The 21709-nt window shown below is 54.2% G+C and overlaps 1 protein-coding gene across 1 annotated transcript in view; it reads left to right on the forward strand.

Moving 5' to 3' along the window:
- Window positions 1–1158: 1158 nt before the first annotated feature.
- MROH2A (maestro heat like repeat family member 2A) overlaps window positions 1159–21709 on the forward strand; it is a 49020-nt gene continuing 28469 nt past the window's right edge. The window contains exons 1-19 of the mRNA XM_047770514.1: window positions 1159–1234; window positions 2075–2170; window positions 2403–2584; window positions 4654–4785; window positions 5283–5445; window positions 7515–7613; window positions 8212–8363; window positions 8896–9039; window positions 10567–10659; window positions 10888–10966; window positions 11087–11200; window positions 14207–14283; window positions 15189–15308; window positions 15594–15704; window positions 18053–18200; window positions 19809–19849; window positions 20400–20541; window positions 20793–20845; window positions 21211–21318. Of these exons, the coding sequence (XP_047626470.1) occupies window positions 1159–1234; window positions 2075–2170; window positions 2403–2584; window positions 4654–4785; window positions 5283–5445; window positions 7515–7613; window positions 8212–8363; window positions 8896–9039; window positions 10567–10659; window positions 10888–10966; window positions 11087–11200; window positions 14207–14283; window positions 15189–15308; window positions 15594–15704; window positions 18053–18200; window positions 19809–19849; window positions 20400–20541; window positions 20793–20845; window positions 21211–21318 (2130 nt within the window). The remainder of the gene's footprint in view (window positions 1235–2074; window positions 2171–2402; window positions 2585–4653; window positions 4786–5282; window positions 5446–7514; window positions 7614–8211; window positions 8364–8895; window positions 9040–10566; window positions 10660–10887; window positions 10967–11086; window positions 11201–14206; window positions 14284–15188; window positions 15309–15593; window positions 15705–18052; window positions 18201–19808; window positions 19850–20399; window positions 20542–20792; window positions 20846–21210; window positions 21319–21709) is intronic.

Below are 21709 nucleotides of genomic sequence, written 5' to 3' on the forward strand. Positions count from 1 at the left end.
TTTGGCTCCACGTCCATGATCTTTCATGTGTCGGGTCTTCAGACTCTCAGAAGACAAAGGTGTGTCCCACCCACCTCTATTTCCACCACAACCTAGAGAGCCACACAGCAGGCACACAGTTGGGGTCTGTGGGGTGGAATTGCAACCATGTCACTTGAGCAATCTTTGAAAAGGAGGCCTGGAACGGAGTGGGTAGAGGTAGGGCAGAGGGGGCTGTGAAAGAAGAGGCATATGATAACTGCCTTCTGGTTTCTGTTCCATCGTGCTTAACATGTCTCAAAAGGGCAGACTGAGGAACAGTGTGTGAATTTTGTGGGGATAAATGTTTGGCACTAGATAGGGGAAGCTTGTTTTCTAACTTTCTGGATTCAGTGAAGTGGAAATGGGCTACTGAGGGTCATGAGCTCCTTGGTGTGAGAGGTGAAAAGCAGAGGCTGAGGCGGGCAGGACCAACATTGAATGGGAATTTTAATTATGCAGTCTTGGACCTAGGTGGCTCTAGGTCTTGTTCTGTTGCCCTGTAATGAATAGAAATTTATCATTCGATTGCTCAAACTTTTGATCTGGACCATCTCTCACAGTTACAAGTCACAGGGAATTTCTCTGGGCCCCACTTTTGGTTCAAGGAAAAAGGGTCACTGCCCTTTTACTAGGTGATGAATTTCTTTATCTTCTACATATTCCGATGATGGGACCACTCCACCCCATCCTGCAAACAGTCCAGTCCTTGGGGGAGAGGCGTCCTCTTCCTAGGACCCCTGTGTTGCCCCCATTCCCTCAAGCTGCCCTGACCACATCTCTCCACCTTGGGCTCCTAGGAAATTTGGCTCTGAATCACCCCATCCCTCCAATTTCCTTTCTACAAACAGGCCGCCATATCTCACTACACACTCGAGTGACAGAAATGCTGAATGACAAAATAATACAGGTTTTTAAACACACATGGTGCTGTGCGCTCCTCAAGGCCTTGGGTTCATAGAGCTCAAGGAGGCAGTTGGACCTGAGAGTTCCAAGGGCCTAGGACCCAACGGTGATGATTCTAGTGAAACCCTCCCACCCTGCCAGGGGACCTGTAACTCCCCTTCTGAGTTACGACTGAGGAGCCCAAAGTTCTCATTTCTTGGTCAACCCATCCCACCTGTGTCCATATTCCCATTGATGCGTATCAAGCAGAGAACAGAGCTTTTTCTTGTGGTGTGTTTTTGTTCCATCCAGGAAAGGATCCTGAGAAAAGGTGAGTACTGAGGTCTCAGACTGGCTCCTTAAAGGATTTCCAAGCGGAAGGGAGCACAGGGTGGTGAAGGGCCCTGGGATGGCGTTTGAGGACCTGGGACGAGGGGAGAAAGGATCTGGGAGCTCTTCATCCTCCATGGTGACATCTGTGTTTGCTAGCCCTTCCCAAACCACTGATTGAGAGAGCCCCTTGAGAAGAGTGATGAGAACTGCTGAGGTTGATTTCTCATTAATCATTAGTTTTCAGTGGCCAAAAAAAGGGGGAGGAAAGGTACTTCTTAGTCAAGTAGTTGTCTATCACCTTATGACAAACTACCAAACATAGTGGCTTAAAACAACACCCATTTATCATCTCACAGTTTGCAAGGTCAGGAGTCCGGGCACAGCTTAACAGGGTCATTTGCTTAGGGTCTCCTAGGTTACACTCAAGAGGTTGGCTAGGCTGTGTCCCTTATGGAGTTCTGTCCTCTTCAAAGCTCATGTGGTTGTTGGCAGCATCCAGTTCCTTGTGGCTGTAGGACTGGGACCCTCAGTTCCTTCCAACATGGCCCCCTCCATTGGCAGTTTACATCATGGCTGCTTACTTTCCAAGACCAGCATGAGAATCTCTCTCTAGTGTGCACAGATGGAGTCTTAAATGACACAGTGTGACCTTGGCAGTCATCCATCATGGGGGGTTCCCATCACATTTGTTTTATTCTGTTGGATAGAATATGGGATTAACCAAGCCATGGGTTCTTCCCACACTCCAGGGGGTGCAGTTATGCAGGGTATGACTCCTTGGGGGTCATCTTAGGTTGCGTCAACACACCAGGAACTTTATAAATCTTATTTTCAAAAGAGTTTGAGGAAGAGATGGCAGAAGCAGCCATAGAATCAAGTGAGGATCCATCAGAGGAAACAGAGGAACTAGAACCTCTGGAACCAGAAGACAATGGTAAGAAAGTCACCCCCTTCCCTGCTCTCCTGCCTCATTTTAACCACTGACTCCTGGAGGGCAAGTCCCAGCCAAGGTCTCAGTCCCTCCATCTGTACAGTGGACAGTAAGTTCCTGCCCAGTCATGCCACAGGTGGAGCTAGAGCTGGGCAGGGGTCAGGATGACCAGGGCACAAGGGTCACCCCTTTTACTGGTCACCTTGGTATCACCCCTGTGCCATCTCTGTCCCAGGTACCTTTCAACAGGTCTCAAACCTCCTCAACATCATGGATGGCGAATCAGTGAAGACAGACCCTGCTGGGGCGGGACTTGACATGCGGAAGATGCTGGCCTCGGTGATCATCACGGAGAAGGCCACCACCGAGCCCTCCGTGGTGATGAATGCTCTTATCCGCTGCCTGCAGGTGCCCGAGGTAAGGCCTCCCCCCCCCCCACCAGCTGCTCCTATGAGCCCGGCCACCTGTGACGGCTTATGTGTCCACCCACTGCTCAGCACATGTTCGTGGATGTGGGGTGAGGTGCTGGGGTGCAGAGATGGGCGAGACGGTGGGGTTCCCATTTCTCGAGGACTAGCTGGGGTCTGGGGCTCTCACATGGTCTCCACGATCCTCTGTGTTCTGACAGTGGGCTTGGGAGTCATGGCCCTAGAGCAGGTGAGCGGAGTTATAAGGATGTGGAGCAGGTAGATGTGGGGCAGGGCAGAGACACACCAGACACAGGGTGCAGGGGCGCTTGGCCAGTGGAGAGACTCTTTACTGGGGCAGAGGCTGCCGTAGAGGGTGTTGATGGGAGTGATGGACAGGTAACTGAGATTGTGGTGGACCTTGTAGGACAGGGTAGAGTTTGGACCAGAGCATCAGCACCCTCTGAGCGCTTGTTAAAACTCAGATCTGGGGACCATGGTGAGAATTTCTGATTCAGTAGGTATGGGGCAGGGCCCAGGAGTCAGCATTTCTAGATGAGCTTCTGGGAGTGCTGCTGCTACTCCTCCACTGGAGACCACTCTTCCAGATCTCCTGAACTGCAGAATATCTTTTAGACTTTGGGGGTGGGTAGCAAAGGGTTTCCTTGTAGGAATTCTTTATGACAAGCTTTATTTTACAGAAAGATATGTGACAGCCATGAGGAAAGTGTGTTGGAGTCTGGGAGCAGAGGCAAGGGATTTGCAAAACAGACTTTTTAAATGTAGGCTCTGCTATTAGTGAGACCAACAGCCCAGGAGATGAAAAGAGAGTTTGTTACTAACTCACAGATGCCAAGAGGCAGGGGCTGCCATGCCGAGCAGTCACACAAGGAAGCACCAGGATTAGGAGGGAGGCAGAGGGCGTGAGGGGGAAATGTGAGCAGGAGTGTTGATTGTGGCTTCTCTGGGGGTGGATCGGGGGGACCCTGTGCTGACTGCCTGACACCCGCCTCTCTGAGTACGCTGGGCTGAAAATAATGAGAAGAGGATGGATTCGCAGGCCACCCTGCAGGGCCAGCTGAATGAACTTGATGGGAGGAGGAGAGGGGGAGGAGGTGGAGGTGGTGGAGTTGCGGTCAGAGTCTTGGGCGGTTTAAGGATGGTGGCTGCACCTGCCAGATGGGGTATTCATCATTCTGCATCCAATTGCAATGTGTGGGTTTTTTCCGCTACACCGTCAAGTCACTCTGTGACACCAGCTGGGTGTCGTCCAGTTCACCTCAATTCTGACACTGTCTGCGTGGAGATAGTGTCAGGTCCCACAGGTTAAGGGCTCCGCCTGTTAAGACGCCTCCCTTCTGGCCCCACTTCAGATGCCAATTGTAAGTCTGGCCAACTGGCTATAGATTGGAGTCCTCATGATCCTTTCCTTGGGGTCCATTAATTTTCTAGAGCGGCTCACAGAATGCAGAGAAACGTTTTATTTACTGGATCTCCAGTTTATTGTAAGAGGATTTAACTCAGGTACACCCAGATGGAAGAGATGCAGAGGGCAAGGGTGATGGGAAAGGGCACGAAGCTTCCATGCTGTCTCTGGGCACCCCACTCTCCCCGCGTCTCTCTGTGCACCAACCTGGAAGCTCTAGGAACCCGTCCTTTTGGGTATTTATGGAGGCCTCATTACAGAGGTACAGTTGGTTAAATCACTGGCCATTGGCTATCAGTTCAACTTCCAGCCCCTCTCTCCTCGGTGAAGGTCAAGTGGTGGGAAAGAACGTTCCAGCCCTCTAATCCCATGATTGGTTCTCCTGCCCAGCAGTCCCCTGCCTTCGGTGTGGCCCAAAATTCATCTCATTAATGTAACAAAAGGCACCTTTGCCCCTCTTATCACTTAGTGGCTCTGTGCCAGAAATTGGACGAAGACCAGGTTCCCATTAAAAATCACAATCTCACCCGTATCTAGGAGGAGGGCCGGTGGGAGGGAGAAGGGGGTGGGTTTGTGTGCTCAGGCAGGGCTGGCTCCGTCCCGGCCGTGCTGTCCCCGCCAGGACCCTCCCTCCCACCATGCTTGTTTCCCAGATTTCTACTCAGCGCAAAATCAACATTTATAGCATCCTGCAGGAGATCATCCAGCAGGAGGGGGAGCTGGAGGAGCGCTGCGTCCAGAGGCTGGTGGCCATCGCTTCCAGGGAGATGAGGGACATCCTGGAGGTAGAAGAGCCCTGGGCTGGTGCCCTGCCCTCTGCCAACCCAGGGGCTGGGTCTTGGTCAGCGTGGCCTGGGACGCCTCAAGGGACAAGAATAGGCTGAGTGGCGTTCCCATCGCTGTTCGGATGTTAATGAACCCAACTAGCATCCATGAGGACACAGGTTCAATCCCCGGCCTCGCTCAGTTGTTTGGGGTTACAGCGTAGACGTGAGCTGTGGTGTAGATTGCAGATGCAGCTCGGATCCTGTGTTGCTGTGGCTGTGGTGTAGATTGCAGATGCAGCTTGGATCCTGTGTTGCTGTGGCTGTGGTGTAGGCCGGGGGCCACAGCTCTGATTAGACCCCTAGCCTGGGAACCTCCATATGCCACAGGTGCGGCCCTAAAAAGACCAAAAAAAAAAAAATAGGCTGAGTGTGTCTGAGGGGACCCAGGGGTAATGGAGCAGCTGGGGAGCAGCAGCTGCTGGTGACACCACATGTCCCTCACCTGCCCCCTGCAGATGGAGGGCTACCTGAGGGCAGAGGTGGCCAGTGACACCCTGGTGGCCCTGTCCCGGAACCACTTCAGCCTGGTCATGTATGAGCTGCAGCACCACCTCAAGCCCCTCAGCCTCACGGACGAATTTGTCATCCTCACCCTGGCAAAGCTGGCCAATGGCAACGGTAGGCACCGGGGGCCTCAGCCCTGAGTCTGGCCGGTTCAGGCTGCCCTCTGCTCCCACTGGGCCTTTGTCCTTGTCTCTGCCCCTATCCCCTTCTACGCATCTCTCTTCTTTTTTTAAATGGAAGTTCCCGGGCCAGGGATCGAACAGGTGCCTTTATAGAGACAAGCGGGATCATTAACCTGCAGAGCCACAGCCGGAACTCGTACTCCTCTCTCTTATCTTTCTCGGCCTTCCTCCTTTTCACGTCTGTGTGTCTCTGTCTCTCTCAGCTGCTAAGACTCTCTCTGTGTTTCTGCCCTCATTCCAATGTCTTTATTCCCGTCTTTTCCTCCACACCTCTCCCCTCCTCCGCTCTGGCTGCCTTGTCCTCTGTCTGCTCAGCCCGCCTTCTCCCTCCCTCTCTTTCATTCCACGAACCTGTGCTGAGTACCTGCTCCAGGCAGGCCTTGTGGTGGCTGCTGGACCACAGGTGAGAAAAACACTGGGAACCAGGAAACAAGAAAACAGATCATCCTAAAATGCGATGGTAGTTACGGAGAGAGGAGCCAGGTGGCTGTTTGAGATCAGGAAGCGGGGAGGGGACCTCATCTCTGTAGGGGCCCTCACGGAGGTGGCGATACTTCCGCTCTGACCTGAAGGATCCAGTGAGGAGTATCTCTGTGAAGCAGAAATGCGGAAAGACATTCTGCACGGAGTGTGCAAAGGCCCTGCGGCAGGAGAAAGCTTGGTTCCTCTGGAGAACTGAGACGTCACCGTGGCTGGAGTTAGTGAGGGGAGATAGGCGGAAAAGGGGGTCCGAGAGCTAGGCGGAGCCTGGTGAAGGGTCTGGACTTTGTTTGAGGGCCCCCAGGGAGCTGTGGAAGGATTTGAAGCTGCAGAGTTGCCTGATGAAACTTCCAGAAAGGCCATCCTTGCTGCTGTGAGGATGGAGAGGACATGGGAGGTGTGAAACCACAAGGTGACGGTGGCTCAGCCTGGGGACTCATTTGATGGACAGAAGTGGGCAACAAGACAGGGCCGTGGTCAGTGGACTTGCTGATGGCTTGGGTGTGAGAGATAAAGGGACTGCCGGCTCTCAGGTCTGAGCAGCTGCATGTACGGCGTGTTCCGTCTCCCGAGACAGGAAACACTGGGGAGAGAGAACTTGGGGCTCAAATGTTTCCTCTCATGTGTGATGAGTTCGCACCCCCTGTGAGATGTCCAAGTGCAGAGTCAAGGGGCACTGGATGCGTGATGCTGAGGTCAGAGGGCAGGTCTGGGCTCGCCCTCCAGCGGGGCCCTCAGAGTGTTGCCCATGGTTGCTGACCCCAACGGAGTGAAAGCAGAGAGAGGAGGGAAAGGGCCGGCCTCCAGCCAGGAGAAGCCCCGAATCGGAGAAGACTTCTCTGGGGAACCGAACCAGGGGTGAGATGAGGACCACGTGGTGTCCTGGGGCCTTTGAGAAGGGGAGGGACTCGGGAGGGGCACGGGGGCCATTGTGGCCCGTCCTCTGGGGCACCTGAGAAGGCGGCTTGCAGGAGATGGGGGAGAGGCGGTGAGGACCCGAGGGGGGAGAGAAATGAGGGGCTCGGGTCAAGGGGGGGCGGCCTGTGTGCACTGAAGCCACAGCCTGAAGAGCGGCAGCGGTGGCGGGGGATGGGGTCCAGCCCGGAGGGGACTCTGAAGAGAGGAGCTGGCGGGGCCAGGGCCGGAGGCTAGGAAGGTCTGTCACTGGGCACCTCCTCTTTTTTCTCTCCCATCTCCCAGTTTCCTTCCTTCTTTGCTCTTTTCTTCTGTTGCCTGTGGCCTTTGTTGACTTCCTCATGCCCAATCTCTCTGTTTCTTATTTTTTATCGCAGAACTTTGGGGACACCCGTAGAGCCGGAGGCTTCTAGGGGAGCCCACATCCCGTCTCCCCTTCTCTTCCTCCTCCCCCTCCCCTCCCCTTTCCCCTCCTGCCCTCTGGCCCACCTCCTTCCCCTCTCATCTGCTTCAGGCTGCCCACACAAAGGGGGTTCCCTGGCTCTGTGCCGGGTGGGGGTGGCTGGAGGTGCGGGCTCATCCTCCACCCGTGCCCCCGTCCCACAGTGTTTGAGTTCATGCCCTACATGGGCATCACGCTGGCCACCGTGTTCACGATGCTGAGGCTCGCCAACGAAGCCAAGATGCGTCAGGCGATCTGCAGTGGTATGTGTCCCACCTGGGCCTGCAGGTCTGGCCCATCCAGGTGCTGGGGGAGGAGGGAGGGGCGAAGAGGTGGTGACAGAAGGCAATGGGAGTAACAGCAGAGGGAGACCAGGAAAACGTCTCCAGGTTGGGCTTGACTTGGGCAGGTTTTCGATGCCGTTTACATCGGACCACGTGGCCCCAGGTTTTGATGACTTAATGTTTTTGTAGCTCAAACCTCCAATACCTGAGAAAAGTAGGGCCCATGTCTTTGCTGCCCTCTGCCCTGGAATCCCCAGGATGTGAGTGAAGAGAGTCTTTTTCCAGGTCCTACCCTTGACCTAAGACTCAAGGCCTGGGTCCAGTCATACCTGTGTGCTCCTCCTTGGAGTGGGTCTGTCACACACGGACACACAGGGTAAAAATTAGGGAACCATGAAGGGGTTGGAAGAGCAGAGAGGGAGGGACGCAGGTGGAGATTTTTCCAGCAGCATCTTTGGCCATCTCAGAAACCAGCTAGTTATAGAAGTGCATGAGCCCTCCATCCTGAGACGGTGGCCTGGGAAGGCGTTGTCTCGCCTCTGGCCCGTCTGGGCTCATTGCACATCCCCACGGGCAGCCATGGAGACCTTCTGCGAGACGGTGCAGTTTTACCTGCGGCACCTGGAGGACAGTGTGTACCCCGTGATGACCGAGGAGCAGTTTGCCATGAAGCTGTTCCCCATGTATCGCTATTTCGTGACCGTGTGGCTGAGGAACCACAACCTCGAGGTGAGATGTGTCCTGCCCAGGAGAGCTCCTGGGTCTCCTGTCGCGGTTCCCCAGCCTGCGGGGCTGAGACGCCCCTGGACCCAGGGAGATGGTGGCCTGATTAATGGCAGAGCCGGGAGCTTGTGATACGGAACCACGTGGGCCCTGGTGCCTTGGGAGGCGACTTGATAAAGGCCCCAGGAATTGCTAGATGAGGGTCTTTGTTGGGTCCCTGCTACATGCGTGCCGGGTGCTGTCCGAGCAGTTTACCTGTGGGACCGATTTCCAGGCTGAATCTAGGCTGCTGGACTGTTTCATAAATGAGGAACCTGAGGCACACACAGAAAGCTTCAGTATCTGCCCAAGGTCATCTAAGCGACAGAACCAGGACTTGGGGGACAGTCTGGGCTCGCTGCCCACCTGGGGGTCCCCTGGACTTTACCTCTCAGGTCCCTTCTGCCACGCGTCCTGAATTCAGAGGCTAGGGTTGACATTACTGGGCCTTGCCGGGGGTCCTGGGCCAAGGTGTCTGGAGACCCTGCTCCCGTGGTAGGTGAAGCTGGGGGTCATCAAGTCCCTGAAGCCCATGCTGAGCCTCCTCCTGCCCAACGATGACCTGCGGGAGCAGGTGTACGACTACATCCCCCTGCTGCTGGGGGAGTACCAGGGCAGCCTGGAGGCGCTCTTCATCACACAGGTGAGGGGCTGGGTGGGCGGCCGCATGGGCTGGGGGCTGGGGATATTTGGGATTCCCATGCATCCCGGGGGCGGGGGCATCTGGGGGGAGCCATGGGGCCTGGCTTTGATTGGCCCTCTGAGAAATGGATGCTGCCATTGCAGGTGGAAAGAATGAGATCCCGAAGGGTCTGGGAGGCCACGGTGAGGGCATGGGCTTTGTACCCATTTCCTAGGGCTGCGTAACAAAGACCCGTGAGGCAGGTGGCTTAAAACAACAGAAATTTGGGGTCTTGTGGTTCTGGAGGCCAGAAGTCCAAAATCAAGGTGTTCCTGTCGTGGGCTCAGCGGAAATGAATCTGACCAGTATCCATGAGGACACAGGTTCAATCCCTGGCCTTGATCAGTGGGTTAAGGATCTGGTATTGCCATGAGCTGTGGTGTAGCATACAGATCTAGCTCAGATCCCATGTTGCTGTGGCTGTGGTGTAGGCTGGCAGCTGCAGCTCCAATTCGACCCCTAGCCTGGGAACTTCCATATGCCGTGGGTGCGACAACAACAACAACAATTCAAGGTTTTGGCAGGCGGTGCTCCTTCTGAAGGCTCCAGGGGAGAATCTGGCATCTTCCAGCTTCTGGTGGCTCCAGGAATTGTGTCACTGCAGTCTCCCCCTCTGTCTTCACAAGCCTTTTTTGTGTCGCTCTCTGTGTCCTCGTCTCATAAGGACACCTGTCATTGGATTTAAACCCAGGGTGATCTCACCTCCAGATTCTTAACTAGTTATAGCACAAAGACCCCCTTTCCAAGTCAGGTCACATTCTGAGGTTCTGGGTGGACATGAATTTGGGGGGGACACCATTCAACCCCTGCCAGTCTCAAACCTGGGTGAGATGGAGCCTTTGCGAGGTTCTGAGTGGCGGCATGGCCCAGGCTGACATGGACCTTGAAAGGGTCTCACCGACAGACCAGGTGTGGCTCTTTGCTGTAAAGCTGGGAGCATAAATGAGTGTGATGGAGCCATGTGTAGATCCTTCTGTCTAAAGATGGGGTTCACCTCCAGGTGAATAGGAGAGAAAAGGGAGAGGGGCCTTGAATGCCATGGTCAGTAGCCCTGGCTCAGCACTGCCCAAGCTTTGCTGTGCGTAGGAGTCACCTGGGGGCTGGTTGAAGCAGAGTTGGATTCAGAGGTCTGGGCAGGGCCTGAAAGGCTGTGTTCCTCCCCTCCTTCCTCCCTTCCTCCCTTCCTTTCCACCCCACGGTATATGGAATTCCTGGGCCAGGGATCAAACCTAAGCCACAGTTGCAAACGACACCGTAGCTATGGCAACGCCAGATCCTTTAACCCACTGTGCTGGGCCAGGATTGAACCTGCATCATGGTGCTGCAGATATGCTGCTGATCCCATTGCGCCACAGTGGGTTCCATTTCTAACTAGCTCCCAGAGGATGCTGATAGATCCAGATCACGGAAAACACTGAGTAGCAAAAGTCTAGAGTCTGACCTTGAGTCGGTAGAAGGTCACCTGCCACCATTTCCCACTTGCTGCAGGTCTTGAGGCAGATCCTGGAAATGTCGGTCACCACCAACACCCCTATCCCCCCAATGCAGCTACACACCATCTTCACGGAGCTGCACGTCCAGGTGAGGCCAGCAGGCTCTGCCGGGTGTGGCATTCTTGGGGTGGGTCAGTGGGAATTGGGCTGCGGCTGGTGACGGGACGGGCCAGGGCCAAGGGCGAGATGGTGGTGGAGCCCCTGTCTCGCTCCCGCCCACCTGCTTCCCGCTGGGTGCGAGGCCGTGATGCTCCTGCACCTGCATCCCCTGCCCGGCTGCCTTCTGGCTCACCCTCCCTGCATGTCCCCTCCCCAGGTGTGCTCCAGGGCCCCCACCCAGCAGCAGTACAGCAGCCAGAACCTGACGGAGATCGTACACTGCTTCATAGCCCTTGGTGAGGTTCCCCCAGGGAGCCCCCGCGGGAGTCCCATCCCCTCTGAGCACGGGGACAGGGCTGCCTGGTCCTGCTGCTCTGGCTCAGCGGGAGTGACTAAAGCCATCCTTCCGCCTGCAGCCCGCTCCTACCCCAAGGAGCTGATGAAGTTCTTCCTCAGCCAAATGGAGATGAGCAAGGAGGCCATCCGCGTGGGGACCCTGAACCTGATTAGGGCGGTGGTGAGCGCAGATGGTGAGCATGGCCAGGAGGGTGCGCGGGGGTCAGGGGCGGCCCCGGGTCACCCACGTCTGGACCTGCTTCATTTCCTCTTCCACAGACACTGCTGGGTGGGCCAAGGACCCACAGCTCTCAGCTGCTTCATGTTTTCTATCCTTGAACTTAAGCAACACCCTCGCCCCTCTCCATAAGCCTGAACCCCAGCTTCCACCTGGGTCTGAATTGCAAACTGTTTATCTGAATCCTAGTATAACCCCCAAAGCTAAATCAAAGCCTGACTATAAAGCCTACCATACAGACGTAGCCCTAAAGCCCCATTGACCATGTGGAAGCTGAGTCTGAAGCCTTGATTCTAAATCCCTAAGCCCAAACCCTAAACCTGGCCTTCATATCCAAAGGGAAATACTGTCCCCAACAGCAGCAGCTCAGGGAACACCTTTGCGTGAATTTGACCAAGATGCCCCCTACTGGCAGCATGTGGTCATGCATGACTTACAAAGAGTGTGGGTGGCTTCAGCTCAGCCCTTCAACTGAGCGTCCTTGTGCAGTGCACAAACTGGACAACTGAATGTGAAGACCCATCTGTTGACATTAAACCTCTCTCTTAAAGAAATGCAAATTTAAGAAACAGGGAGACCCTTCTTACTTATGGCCAGAGATGATAAAGATAATGTTTAGAATTGGCCTTGCCATTTTTTTGTAAGAGGCCAGATAACAAAAATACATTCAGCTTTGTAGGCCACGCGGTCTATGACAATTATGCAACTTGTATGCATAATTGTGAAATTTGTAGAGCAAAAGCAGTCATAGACTGCAGAGTGTGGCTGTGTTCTAATAAAATTTATCTACAAAAACAGGCTTTGGGCTGGATTTAGCCTTAAGGCTATACTTTGCTATCTGCTGGTCTATTTTTATTTTTTATTTTTTCGCTTTTTAGGGCTGCACCTGTGGCATATGGATATTCCCAGGCTAGGGGTCAAATCAGAGCTACGCTGCCAACCTACACCACAGCCACAGCAACGAAGGATCTGAACCGCATCTGCGACCTACACCACAGCTCGTGGCAATACTGGATCCTCAACCCACTGAGCAAGGCCAGAGATCAAACCCGAATCCTCATGGATCCTATTTGGGTTTGTTACCGCTCAGCCATGATGGGAACTCCTATCTGCTGGTCTAGAACACAAGAAACCAGCCTCTACTTCCTTAACAGGGGTGTAAACTGATAAACCATTTTGGGTGCTCAGTTGGATGGGGCCCAAAACATGGGCTCAACAACCTAACATTTTATTAACTGTCTGGAGGAAATGGTTGCCCAGAGACAGCTGGATAAAGATTCATGTTTTTGTGGAATTTGTGGAATCAATGATAATACTGCCACACAATGGAATATTATACCACCTAAACTTTTTCATGGAAAAGCTGCCCTCTATATATTAATTATAACAATGTAGTAGGGGACAGCATATGTTGCATGACCTTTGTTATATGAGAGAAATCTTGGTGTTGATTTATGCATACATGGGTTTAGAAGGTCACACCTAAACTGTTATTAGTGGTTATCTTTATTTTAATTTTGAAATGAACATATACTATTTTTATTGATTGATGATTGATTTACTCATTGCCCACAGCATGCAGTGGCTTGATGTGGGATTTCAGTTCCCAGACCAGAGACTGAATCCCAGGCTGCAGCAGCGAAAGCACCAAATCCTAACCACTAGACCACCAGGGAACTCCCTACGGTGTTTTTTTGTTTGTTTTTTTCTTTTTAGGATCACACCTGTGGGATATGGAGGTTCCCAGGCTAGGGGTTGAATCAGAGCTGTAGTTGCTGGCCTACGCCACAGGCACAGCAACACCAGATCCAAGTCCTATCTGTGACCTACACCGCAGCTCACAGCAATGCCAGATCCTTAACCCACGGAGTGAGGCCAGGGATCAAACCTGCATCCTCAGGATGCTAGTCAGATTCGTTTCCACTGAGCCACGACAGGAACTCCCCTATACAGTTTTTATAATCAGAAAAAAAAGTTTCCATTTTGGAGATAAAAACTCTAAATTGTAATATTCTCCCTTGGGGTCTGAATACCTGCCACTTTATACCCTGAGCTCATTTCTTATTTTTCTGCCACCAGAATTGACTTCTAGTAACATCTAGCCTTGAGCATAGCATCAGCACGAGTGCCTAACTGTGATTCCATCCACGCTGACCTCTCCAGAACTTTCTTTCTGCTCTTTTTAACCTCCCTTTATCTTCCTCCTTCAATCGAGCACAGAGGGGTTAGGTAATTTAGCTAAAGTCACACAGCTGGGATGTGCTGGAGCGAGAGTTTGAACCTGGGCTGCTTGGCCCTGGAGCTGTGCTTTGCAGCCCCCATGTGTACGCTCTGTGTCTAGCACTGTGTGTCCAGCTGAGGAGACTAAAGCGTTCTTAGGGGGAGACCCCGCCCTCAAAAAGAGTCACTAGGTTTAAAAGAGACACACAGAGAAGTTCCCGTTGTGGCTCAGCGGTAACAAACCCGACTAGGATCCATGAGGACATGGGTTCGATATCTGGCATTGCTCAGTGGGTTAAGGATCTGGCATTGCCCTGAGCCATGGTGTAGGTTGCAGACAAGGCTTGGAGCCAGCGTTGCTGTGGCTGTGGTGTAGGCCAGCAGCTGTAGCTCTGATTTGACCCCCAGCCTGGGAACTTTCATATGCCACAGGTGCAGCTCCAAAAAGCAAAAAAAAAAAAAAAAAAGAGAGAGAGACACACACACACACACACACACACACACACAGAGCAGAAGCCAGGGGAGTGAAGCATAATAAAAACTACATCCCCCTGTGCTGGGCTGGGCTGGGTGTTGAGAGCACAGAGATATGGGCAGGGCGCCTTCTGACGGAAGTGCCCCTGAGTTTGTGGGCCTGAGTCAGGCTCTCAGGAGGCATGATGTGGACCAGGACCTCATGGAAGGTGGCGGATGTGGCCTCGCCACCCCAGCCAGCAGATTTCCAGGCAGTTTCCTCTTTCAGAGCCCAGAATGAGTATCAGGACCATCTACCTGGCCACCCGGGTGGTCAAGAACACCCTCTCTGATACCCGCTCCAAGGTAACAGGGCAGGCGCCCAGGAGAGGATGCACGTCAGGGCCTCTGCGGGGGGCAGGTGGGGGGCACGGGGGGGGCCCTTCTCCCACTAGCGGCACCCCTCCCTCCCCTCATCTCTCTGGGTGGAGCCTCTGGCCGCCTCCTCAAGCCAAGTCCTTTGATGACAAGCCCAGCTTCCCCACCAGCCCTGTAGGGGAGCCTGAGGCCCTTGGAAGCTGTGGACCTGCTCCCGAGACCCTGACTAGGACCTGAAGTCTTCCAGTGAAGGGTTTCAGACACCACCCTGGAAGGAGGAGAGGCTGAGCAAACCCAGCTTCCGCTCAAGCTGCTTGGCTGGCGAGGGGTTTTATGAGGTCTTTCCCACATTAGAAAAAGCAAGTCTCCAAATCTGGGCTAAAAACCACAGTTCCAGCTCCTTGGCAGCCAGGGCTGCCTGAGTTTAGCTTTGCTTCTGGATGTGGACCCTGGGGAAATGCTGTTGAGCCCTCGGGTCTCAGGAAGGGGTGATCCAGGACGGGGGTCTGCGCAGGGCTAGAGACGGGGGCAGAGCTGCCTTCAGTACCTGGAGGACCTCAAGGGAAGGGGGACACCCCCACATATGAGCCCCTGGGTGCCTAGAATAAGAGGCTGGTTGTCCCCACTCAGGGACACCAGGTTAGAGCAGCCTACAGAGAAACAGGCGTGCTAGTGTCTCTGTCAGAGGGCTCAGACGAGGCTCCTGGGTGGGCGTGCTGCGGAGTGGGACCCCTGGATGAGGGCGGATGGTGGACAGAGGGGGCAGTAGCCAGGGGGTCCCTGAGGCCCCTTCCAGACCAGAGCACCCTCAATTCCAGCTGTCTCGTGTGGCAGGATTGGGTGTCGGATGCCGGGCCGCTAAGTCCCGCCGTGTCTGCCCTCTGTCCCTTCAGGTGAGAATGGCTATCCTCCGAATCATCAGTCAGTTGGCCCTGTCTGGCTTCCAGGACAGGATCAAAGGCTGGGGCCTGAAGTATGTGTCCGTGCAGCTGACCTTATCCACCTACAAACTGGTGAGTGGCCCTGCCGGGCAGACCGTGGAGCAGCTGGACTTTGGAAAGGCACCTGGTGGTGCAGAGGAGAGAATACTGCTCAGGGTGCCCAGTGCAAGCCCACGTGCGTGTCCATTCACGACTTGAGTACCTGGACACACACAGCAAGCTGTAGGAGTCTAGGAAATACTGAAACACGTGCACAGCTCTGGGCTTCCTGGAGAGTCAGCCTCCAGGCATCAGGCCTCATGGGGGTGAGGAACCCACAGCCAGGACCACGACAAGCCCCTCGGTTCTGTGTTCCAGACAAATCACCGGGAAAGCTGTTACCAGAGGGACCTGGAGGAGAAGATGGTCCACAAGGTCACCATGGACACTGTGAGGGTCATAACCTCCTCTGTCAGTGGGATGACCAATGTGAGTGAGCCCCGCCCACCTGCCCCCTGGGCCTGCGCTGATGGCTGGAGCCCATGCCTCGAGTCCACACTGCACTGGGCTCGGGGACATGGTGCTGGCTCAGAATTCAGCAGCCTTGCTTCTCCCATTCTCACTACCTGGAATGGCAGGGGGGCCCTGATCTTCCAATTACCTGAGCTCTTGTCTTTCAAGATCTAGGCCCTTGATGGGAAATTAGTGCCCTCAGAGGCCAGCACAAGGTACACGGTAGACCTAATAAGTATCAGTTGACTTATTGACCTAATAAGTTGACTTATCAAAGGTACTGTTGATCTGTCAACACATTTAAGGTAATGTGTTCATTATCTTAAAGCCCATTCAGTCTAGGTGTGTGTGTGTGCATGTGTGTGTGTGTAAATAAGTGATTTTAGTGGTTTAATTCCACAAATATTCAGTGAGTTCCTACAATGTGAAAGACACCAGGGCATACCCTGGGAGGGCTCAGTATGACCCTAAGATTTTCCATAGGCTTTAGGGGAAACACATGTGTCAACTTTTAATTGTAACACAATGTGACCTAGCAATAAGAGAGGAAAAATTTACTATGACAGCATAAGGAGAGAGTCATGGTCTGTTACGTGAGGCCATGGTCTAGATGGTCCCCATCCAGTGGCAGCTTATATTATTTACAGCAATAATAATAATAATATTAGCTACAATCCATTGGGCACCTACAGGTAGCAAGTGCTATACTAGATGTGCAATATGTAGAATCTCATTTAATTATCCCAACAACCCTGTGAGCTAAGGTCTATTATTACTACCCTGCTTTTGTAGATGAGAAAACTGGCTCTCACAGGGACTCAGTAAGTTGCTCAAGAGTCTAAGTTGGTAAACAGTGGAGCCAGGATTAAAATGCTCTTTCCAGTTCACCATGCTGCCTCCCTGGGGGACCCCAGGAGCTAGGGATTCTAGTCCTGGTGGCTAGAACAAGTCAAACAATTTCAATTGTTAGCACAGGAGCTCACCCCAAACAGTTAGGGGTGGGAATGGGGCTGAGTGGAACCAGGATTACCTGGGGGTGTTCCGTGATCACATGAGGAGAGGGGAGATGGGAGGGTGAAGTTGGAGGCTAGAGATGCAGCTCTAAGGATCTGTCAAGAAATAGAACCAGGAGAGAGAGGCATATCGTTTGCTTTATTTCCAGGAATTGGCTTGTGCAATTGTGAAGGTTGGCAAGTCTGAAATCTATTTTTTATTTTTTATTCTTTTAATTACTCAATGAATTTTATTACATTTATAGTTGTACAACAATCATCACAACCAAATTTTATAGCATTTCCATCCCAAACTCTCAGTAAATCCCCCCACCCCCCAATCTCTCTCCTTTGGAAACCATAAGGTTTTCTAAGTCTGTGAGTCAGTATCTGTTCTGCAAAGAAGTTCATTGTGTCCTTTTTTTAGATTCCACATGTAAGTGATAGCATTTGATGTTGGTACCTCATTGTCTGACTGACTTCACTTAGCACGATAATTTCTAGGGCCATCCATGTTGCTGCAAATGCTGTTATTTCATTCCCTTCGACGGCTGAGTAATATTCCATTGTGTATATGTACCACATCTTCTTTATCCACTCCTCTGTCTCTGGACATTTAGGTTGTTTCCATGTCTTGCCTATTGTATATAGTGCTGCCATGAACATTGGAGTACATGCATCTTCTTGAGTCATGGTTTTCTCTGGATAGATGCCAAGTCTAAAATTTAGAGGGCAGGCTGGTGACCTGGAGACTCATGCAGCAGCTGAGGCTGCAGCCTCGAGGCAATCTGCTTCCTCAGGGAAACCTGTTTTTTGCTCTCAACTGATTGGATAAAGTCCACTGGTGTTGTCCAGATTAATCCCCTTTCTACATTCTGGACTTGCATCAGATTTACCAGACACCTTCATGGCCACATCTAGATTAGTGTTTGATGGATAACTGGGTACCTTCACTTGCCAAGCTGGCACATGAAATTGATCATGACAATTGACAAACGTGGCTGGGTTTTCTGCCCGGTGTGCCCTCTAGAGGATTTTGGGTTGGAGGGCGGATCCAAGAGGTCAAAGAGGATGTGATGGGTGTGGGTTTGGGGTGAGGCCAGCAGGCACAGAGTGGGGGGTGCCCATGACTAGCTGACTCTTCCGGCCGTGTCTGGTGGGTACCGCTGGGATGGTTTTGACAGAGCCAGTCAGGGCTGTGGCAGTCACTGGGTCCGGGTGCGGTTCTGGAGAAGTGGGGGTGATGCGACACTGTAGAGGGAGCCTGACCCATCCCCTCAGGTGGCCACTGAATGCCTGGGCTAATTCTGCGCCCACCCACCACCCCTGCAGGAGTTCTGGGTGAGGCTCCTGTGCTACATCATGGAGACAGACTACACAGAGGCCTTGACCCCCATCTGCATCAGCCTCACAAACCTGGCAGAACGCCAGCTTCACACCAAGGACGTGGAGGCCAATGCGACCGGCAAGGGCAGGCATGGTGGGCAGCATCCTTGGGCTGGCAGGTGGGACTGGGCAGCTGGGCCGCTCCATGCCTTGGGACCTTCCCACTTCTCTGGGGAGCACTGCAGGGTCCAAGTAGCCAGGCTGAAGGCCGCCCTCGCCATGTAGGAGGAGGTTAAGATCATACAAACTTCTGGAGTTCCCGTGTGGCTCAGCGTAACAAACCCAACTAGTATCCATAAGGATGTGGGTTCAATCCTTGGCCCTGCTCAGTGGGTTAAGGATCTGGTGCTATTGTGAGCTGTGGTGTAGGTTGCAGATGCGGCTCGGATCCCCTGTGGCTGTGGCTGTGGTGTAGGCTGGCAGCTGCAGCTCTGATTAGACCCCTAGCCTGGGAACCTCCATATGCCGAGTGTGGCCCTAAAAAGACAAACACCACCACCACCAACAAAATTATACAATCTTCCTCTGGCAGCTGCCTGCCTCACATCTACCCACCACCCCACCCCGCCCCGGGCTCACACCCCCTGCCCAGGCCTCACCCGCAGGGGTCCTGGCTCAAGTCTTCTCCAGGTGTGAGCTCTCTGGGCCCCTGTGAGCCAGCTGGAGGAACTAGAGCCATCGCATCCAGAGCCATTTCAGTCCTCTGAAATCACCCCCCACTGCGCTGCCCCCACAAAGGAGCATCATTAACACTGTATATGCAAGAAAGCGGCTAGGCTGAGCCACTTCCGGTGACACTGCTGTCCCAGGGAAGTTGCCCTCACGGGCCTGGGGCTTTGTGGATGGGCACAACCAGCGACCAGAGGTGACCGGGACCCTTGTAGGACCTGGGGGCGGCAAAGGGCGGAGCCTGCTCGGAGCAGCCAGCTAGGCCACCCCGATGTCTTCCTCAGCCTCCACCCTGCCTCTGGGGCTGGGTGCTCCCCTGGGCTCCACCCCCTGCAGCTTCTCAGCAGGCCAGGCCCTCCCTCGCCCACTGGTCCCAGTGCTGTGAGTTTGCTTCTCATGGGATCATTGCCTCCCAAAGCTGCAGAGGGCTGTGAAGTGAGAGGAGTGGGTGTCGACTTATTGTTGGCTCAACAAGATTCAGAGCAGGAGGAAAGTACCCTCACTGTGGTACTGGTGTCTGGTACACGGTGGGCGTGTCCTGAAAACAGCATCTTCTAAGACCCAGGCCCCTAGGGCTCCCCTCTTCCCTTAAGCCAATTATAGTGATGTTCTTTTTTTTTTTTTGGTCTTTTTGCCATTTCTTGGGCCGCTGCCTTGGCATATGGAGGTTCCCAGGCTAGGGGTTGAATCGGAGCTATAGCCGCCAGCCTACGCCAGAACCAGAGCAACGCGGGATCCGAGCCATGTCTGCAACCTCCACCACAGCTCACGGCAACGCCGGATCGTTAACCCACTGAGCAAGGGCAGGGACCGAACCTGCAACCTCATGGTTCCTAGTCGGATTCGTTAACCACTGCGCCACGATGGGAACTCCAATATAATGATGTTCTTTATGGAAAGTCCTCCTGCCTGGCCCATCTTCCATTCTGGGGGGCAAGTGGATGCTGCTGGGGAAGCACCTTGCAGGGCAAAGTTATTCCAGGGGCTCGGGAGCGGGGCAGCTTCAGCCGGGGTCGCATCTTCTTCTCCTCAGTGGACCTGCCTGCACCGCAGAAGCTGCTGGCCCGTCTCCTGGTGAGTGGCTTACATGGGCTGTCCCCTGGCCTGGCCAAGGCTGTGTCCTGTCACGTCTGTCCTTTGAGCTCCTAATTCCCAGAGCCTCCAGGGAGAGGAGGGAGCTGGATGCTCGGCAGGACAGAGCTTTCCAGGTCCCTGTTGTCCCTCTTGGGTAGATGTGGAGGGGCAGCATGCTCCAAGATTTCTCTGTGGGGCCTTGAAAGGCCCCAAAGCACCTCTAGGACACTGCCAATAGCCTGCCCGTCCCTGGGGGTCAGCTCAGTCCTATACCCATGGATCCTCCTCCTTGTGACCCTGAACACTAACCCAGGCTCCATGGCATCCGGGGTGGGGGGAGCTCACAGTCTTGCCTCTCATCCTCTTCCTCCTGCAGCATCCTTTGCAGGGATGCTCTGCTCCCAGGGATCCTCGGAGCTCTGTTTGAAAACCACCCATCCCGTCCAGCTCTCCCTTTATGAGCATGGACAGCAAGGCTCCAGGGTGGGGAGTGAGGGGGCTGGGGCTGCCTACCAGGGCAGGGTCCCACTGGAGTTGCCCTGCCCTCCAGGTGCTCATGTCCTCCCCATACAAGGGGGAGGGTCGCGGGATTGCCATGCTCAACCTTCTGAGGACCCTGAGCCAGAGCATCGCACCCTCCATGGCTGATATGTGGGAGCTGGAGATCCCGCTGCTGGTCAAGTACCTGGAAGGTGAGGGCCCCGGGGCGTGTTCCTGAACCAGCCCTCCTCAGTGTATATGCCGGGTACCGATCGCATGGTCTGGACAGCAGGAGCCGAAGCTCCACGTGGCTGGCACAGCCTCTTGGGAAGGTGGGGAGGGAAAAGCATCACGTGGTGAGCCCGTCCTGGGAGGGGCTCTGATGCGGGGCTGAGGAGGAGGCGCCGGGGTAGGGGGCGTGGAGAGCAGAAGCGACCAGCCCATGTGGCCCTTCTTTCTGCAGAACATACTGAGTTTACTTGGAATCAGAAGACTTGGGAGGATAAGCTGATTCAGGTAGAAGTGATCCCTCCTGCTGAGGCCAGTGGGGGGTCGGGGGCGGGGCAGGGGGGCAGAGACAGGGAGGTGGGGGAGGGCTCTAGGCGGGGTTGGCGGCCCTAAGGGGCGTGTTTTCCTTTTATCAGAAGATGTGGGGAGTAGAAGCGTGACCACAGCAGGAAGGAGAGAGCCTTTTCTGGGGAGCTGAGACTCAGGAAAGCAGCACCGGGCGACGCCCCTCTCCAGCAGCTCCCCAAGCCCACAGAACATAGCCGTGTGGGTGGAGTGATCTAGAGACTGGGGGAGGAGCCAGGGAGGGTCAGCAGTGCCCAAGGTCACACCCCCTTCCTGGAGCGCCGCCCACTCACCCTCTTCCTCCCCAGTTTCTGAGAAACTCCCTCAAGAAGACCCGGGGTTCCAACTGGAGCCTGCGTCTGAGCAAAGAGCTAAACAACCAGATTGAGAGCTTCGACAGCCCCTCCCTGGAGAAGGTTGGTCCCCAGGGGCAGGGCCGTTCAGACGGGGAGGGGAACGGATCGTCCACGGGAGAGGGTCACAGCTGGGTGTGACGCCAGTTGTGCCTGTGGCTGTCTAGAGGGTCCCGGGAGGAGAGATGGCTGGTCTAGACCAGTGGGTCTGCCTACGTTGTTTCGCTTTGTTTCCCCTTAGGGCCTGCTTTGTTGGAGCTGGGCGTCTCTCCTCCACCACCAGCTCCCCATTCTTCCCACTTCACTCCCCACCCGAAGCCTTGTCATAACTGAGCCAACAGGTGGAAGGAGACGTTGGAACAGATTTTTGGTGGATAGTGAAAGGGATGAGGACATGACTAAACCACAGAAGGCCAAAGGGGGGAAGACGATAAGGCCCCGAGGTGAAAATAAG

This window comes from Phacochoerus africanus, chromosome 3 (genome assembly GCF_016906955.1).
Source record: "Phacochoerus africanus isolate WHEZ1 chromosome 3, ROS_Pafr_v1, whole genome shotgun sequence".
Classification (NCBI taxonomy): domain Eukaryota; kingdom Metazoa; phylum Chordata; class Mammalia; order Artiodactyla; family Suidae; genus Phacochoerus; species Phacochoerus africanus.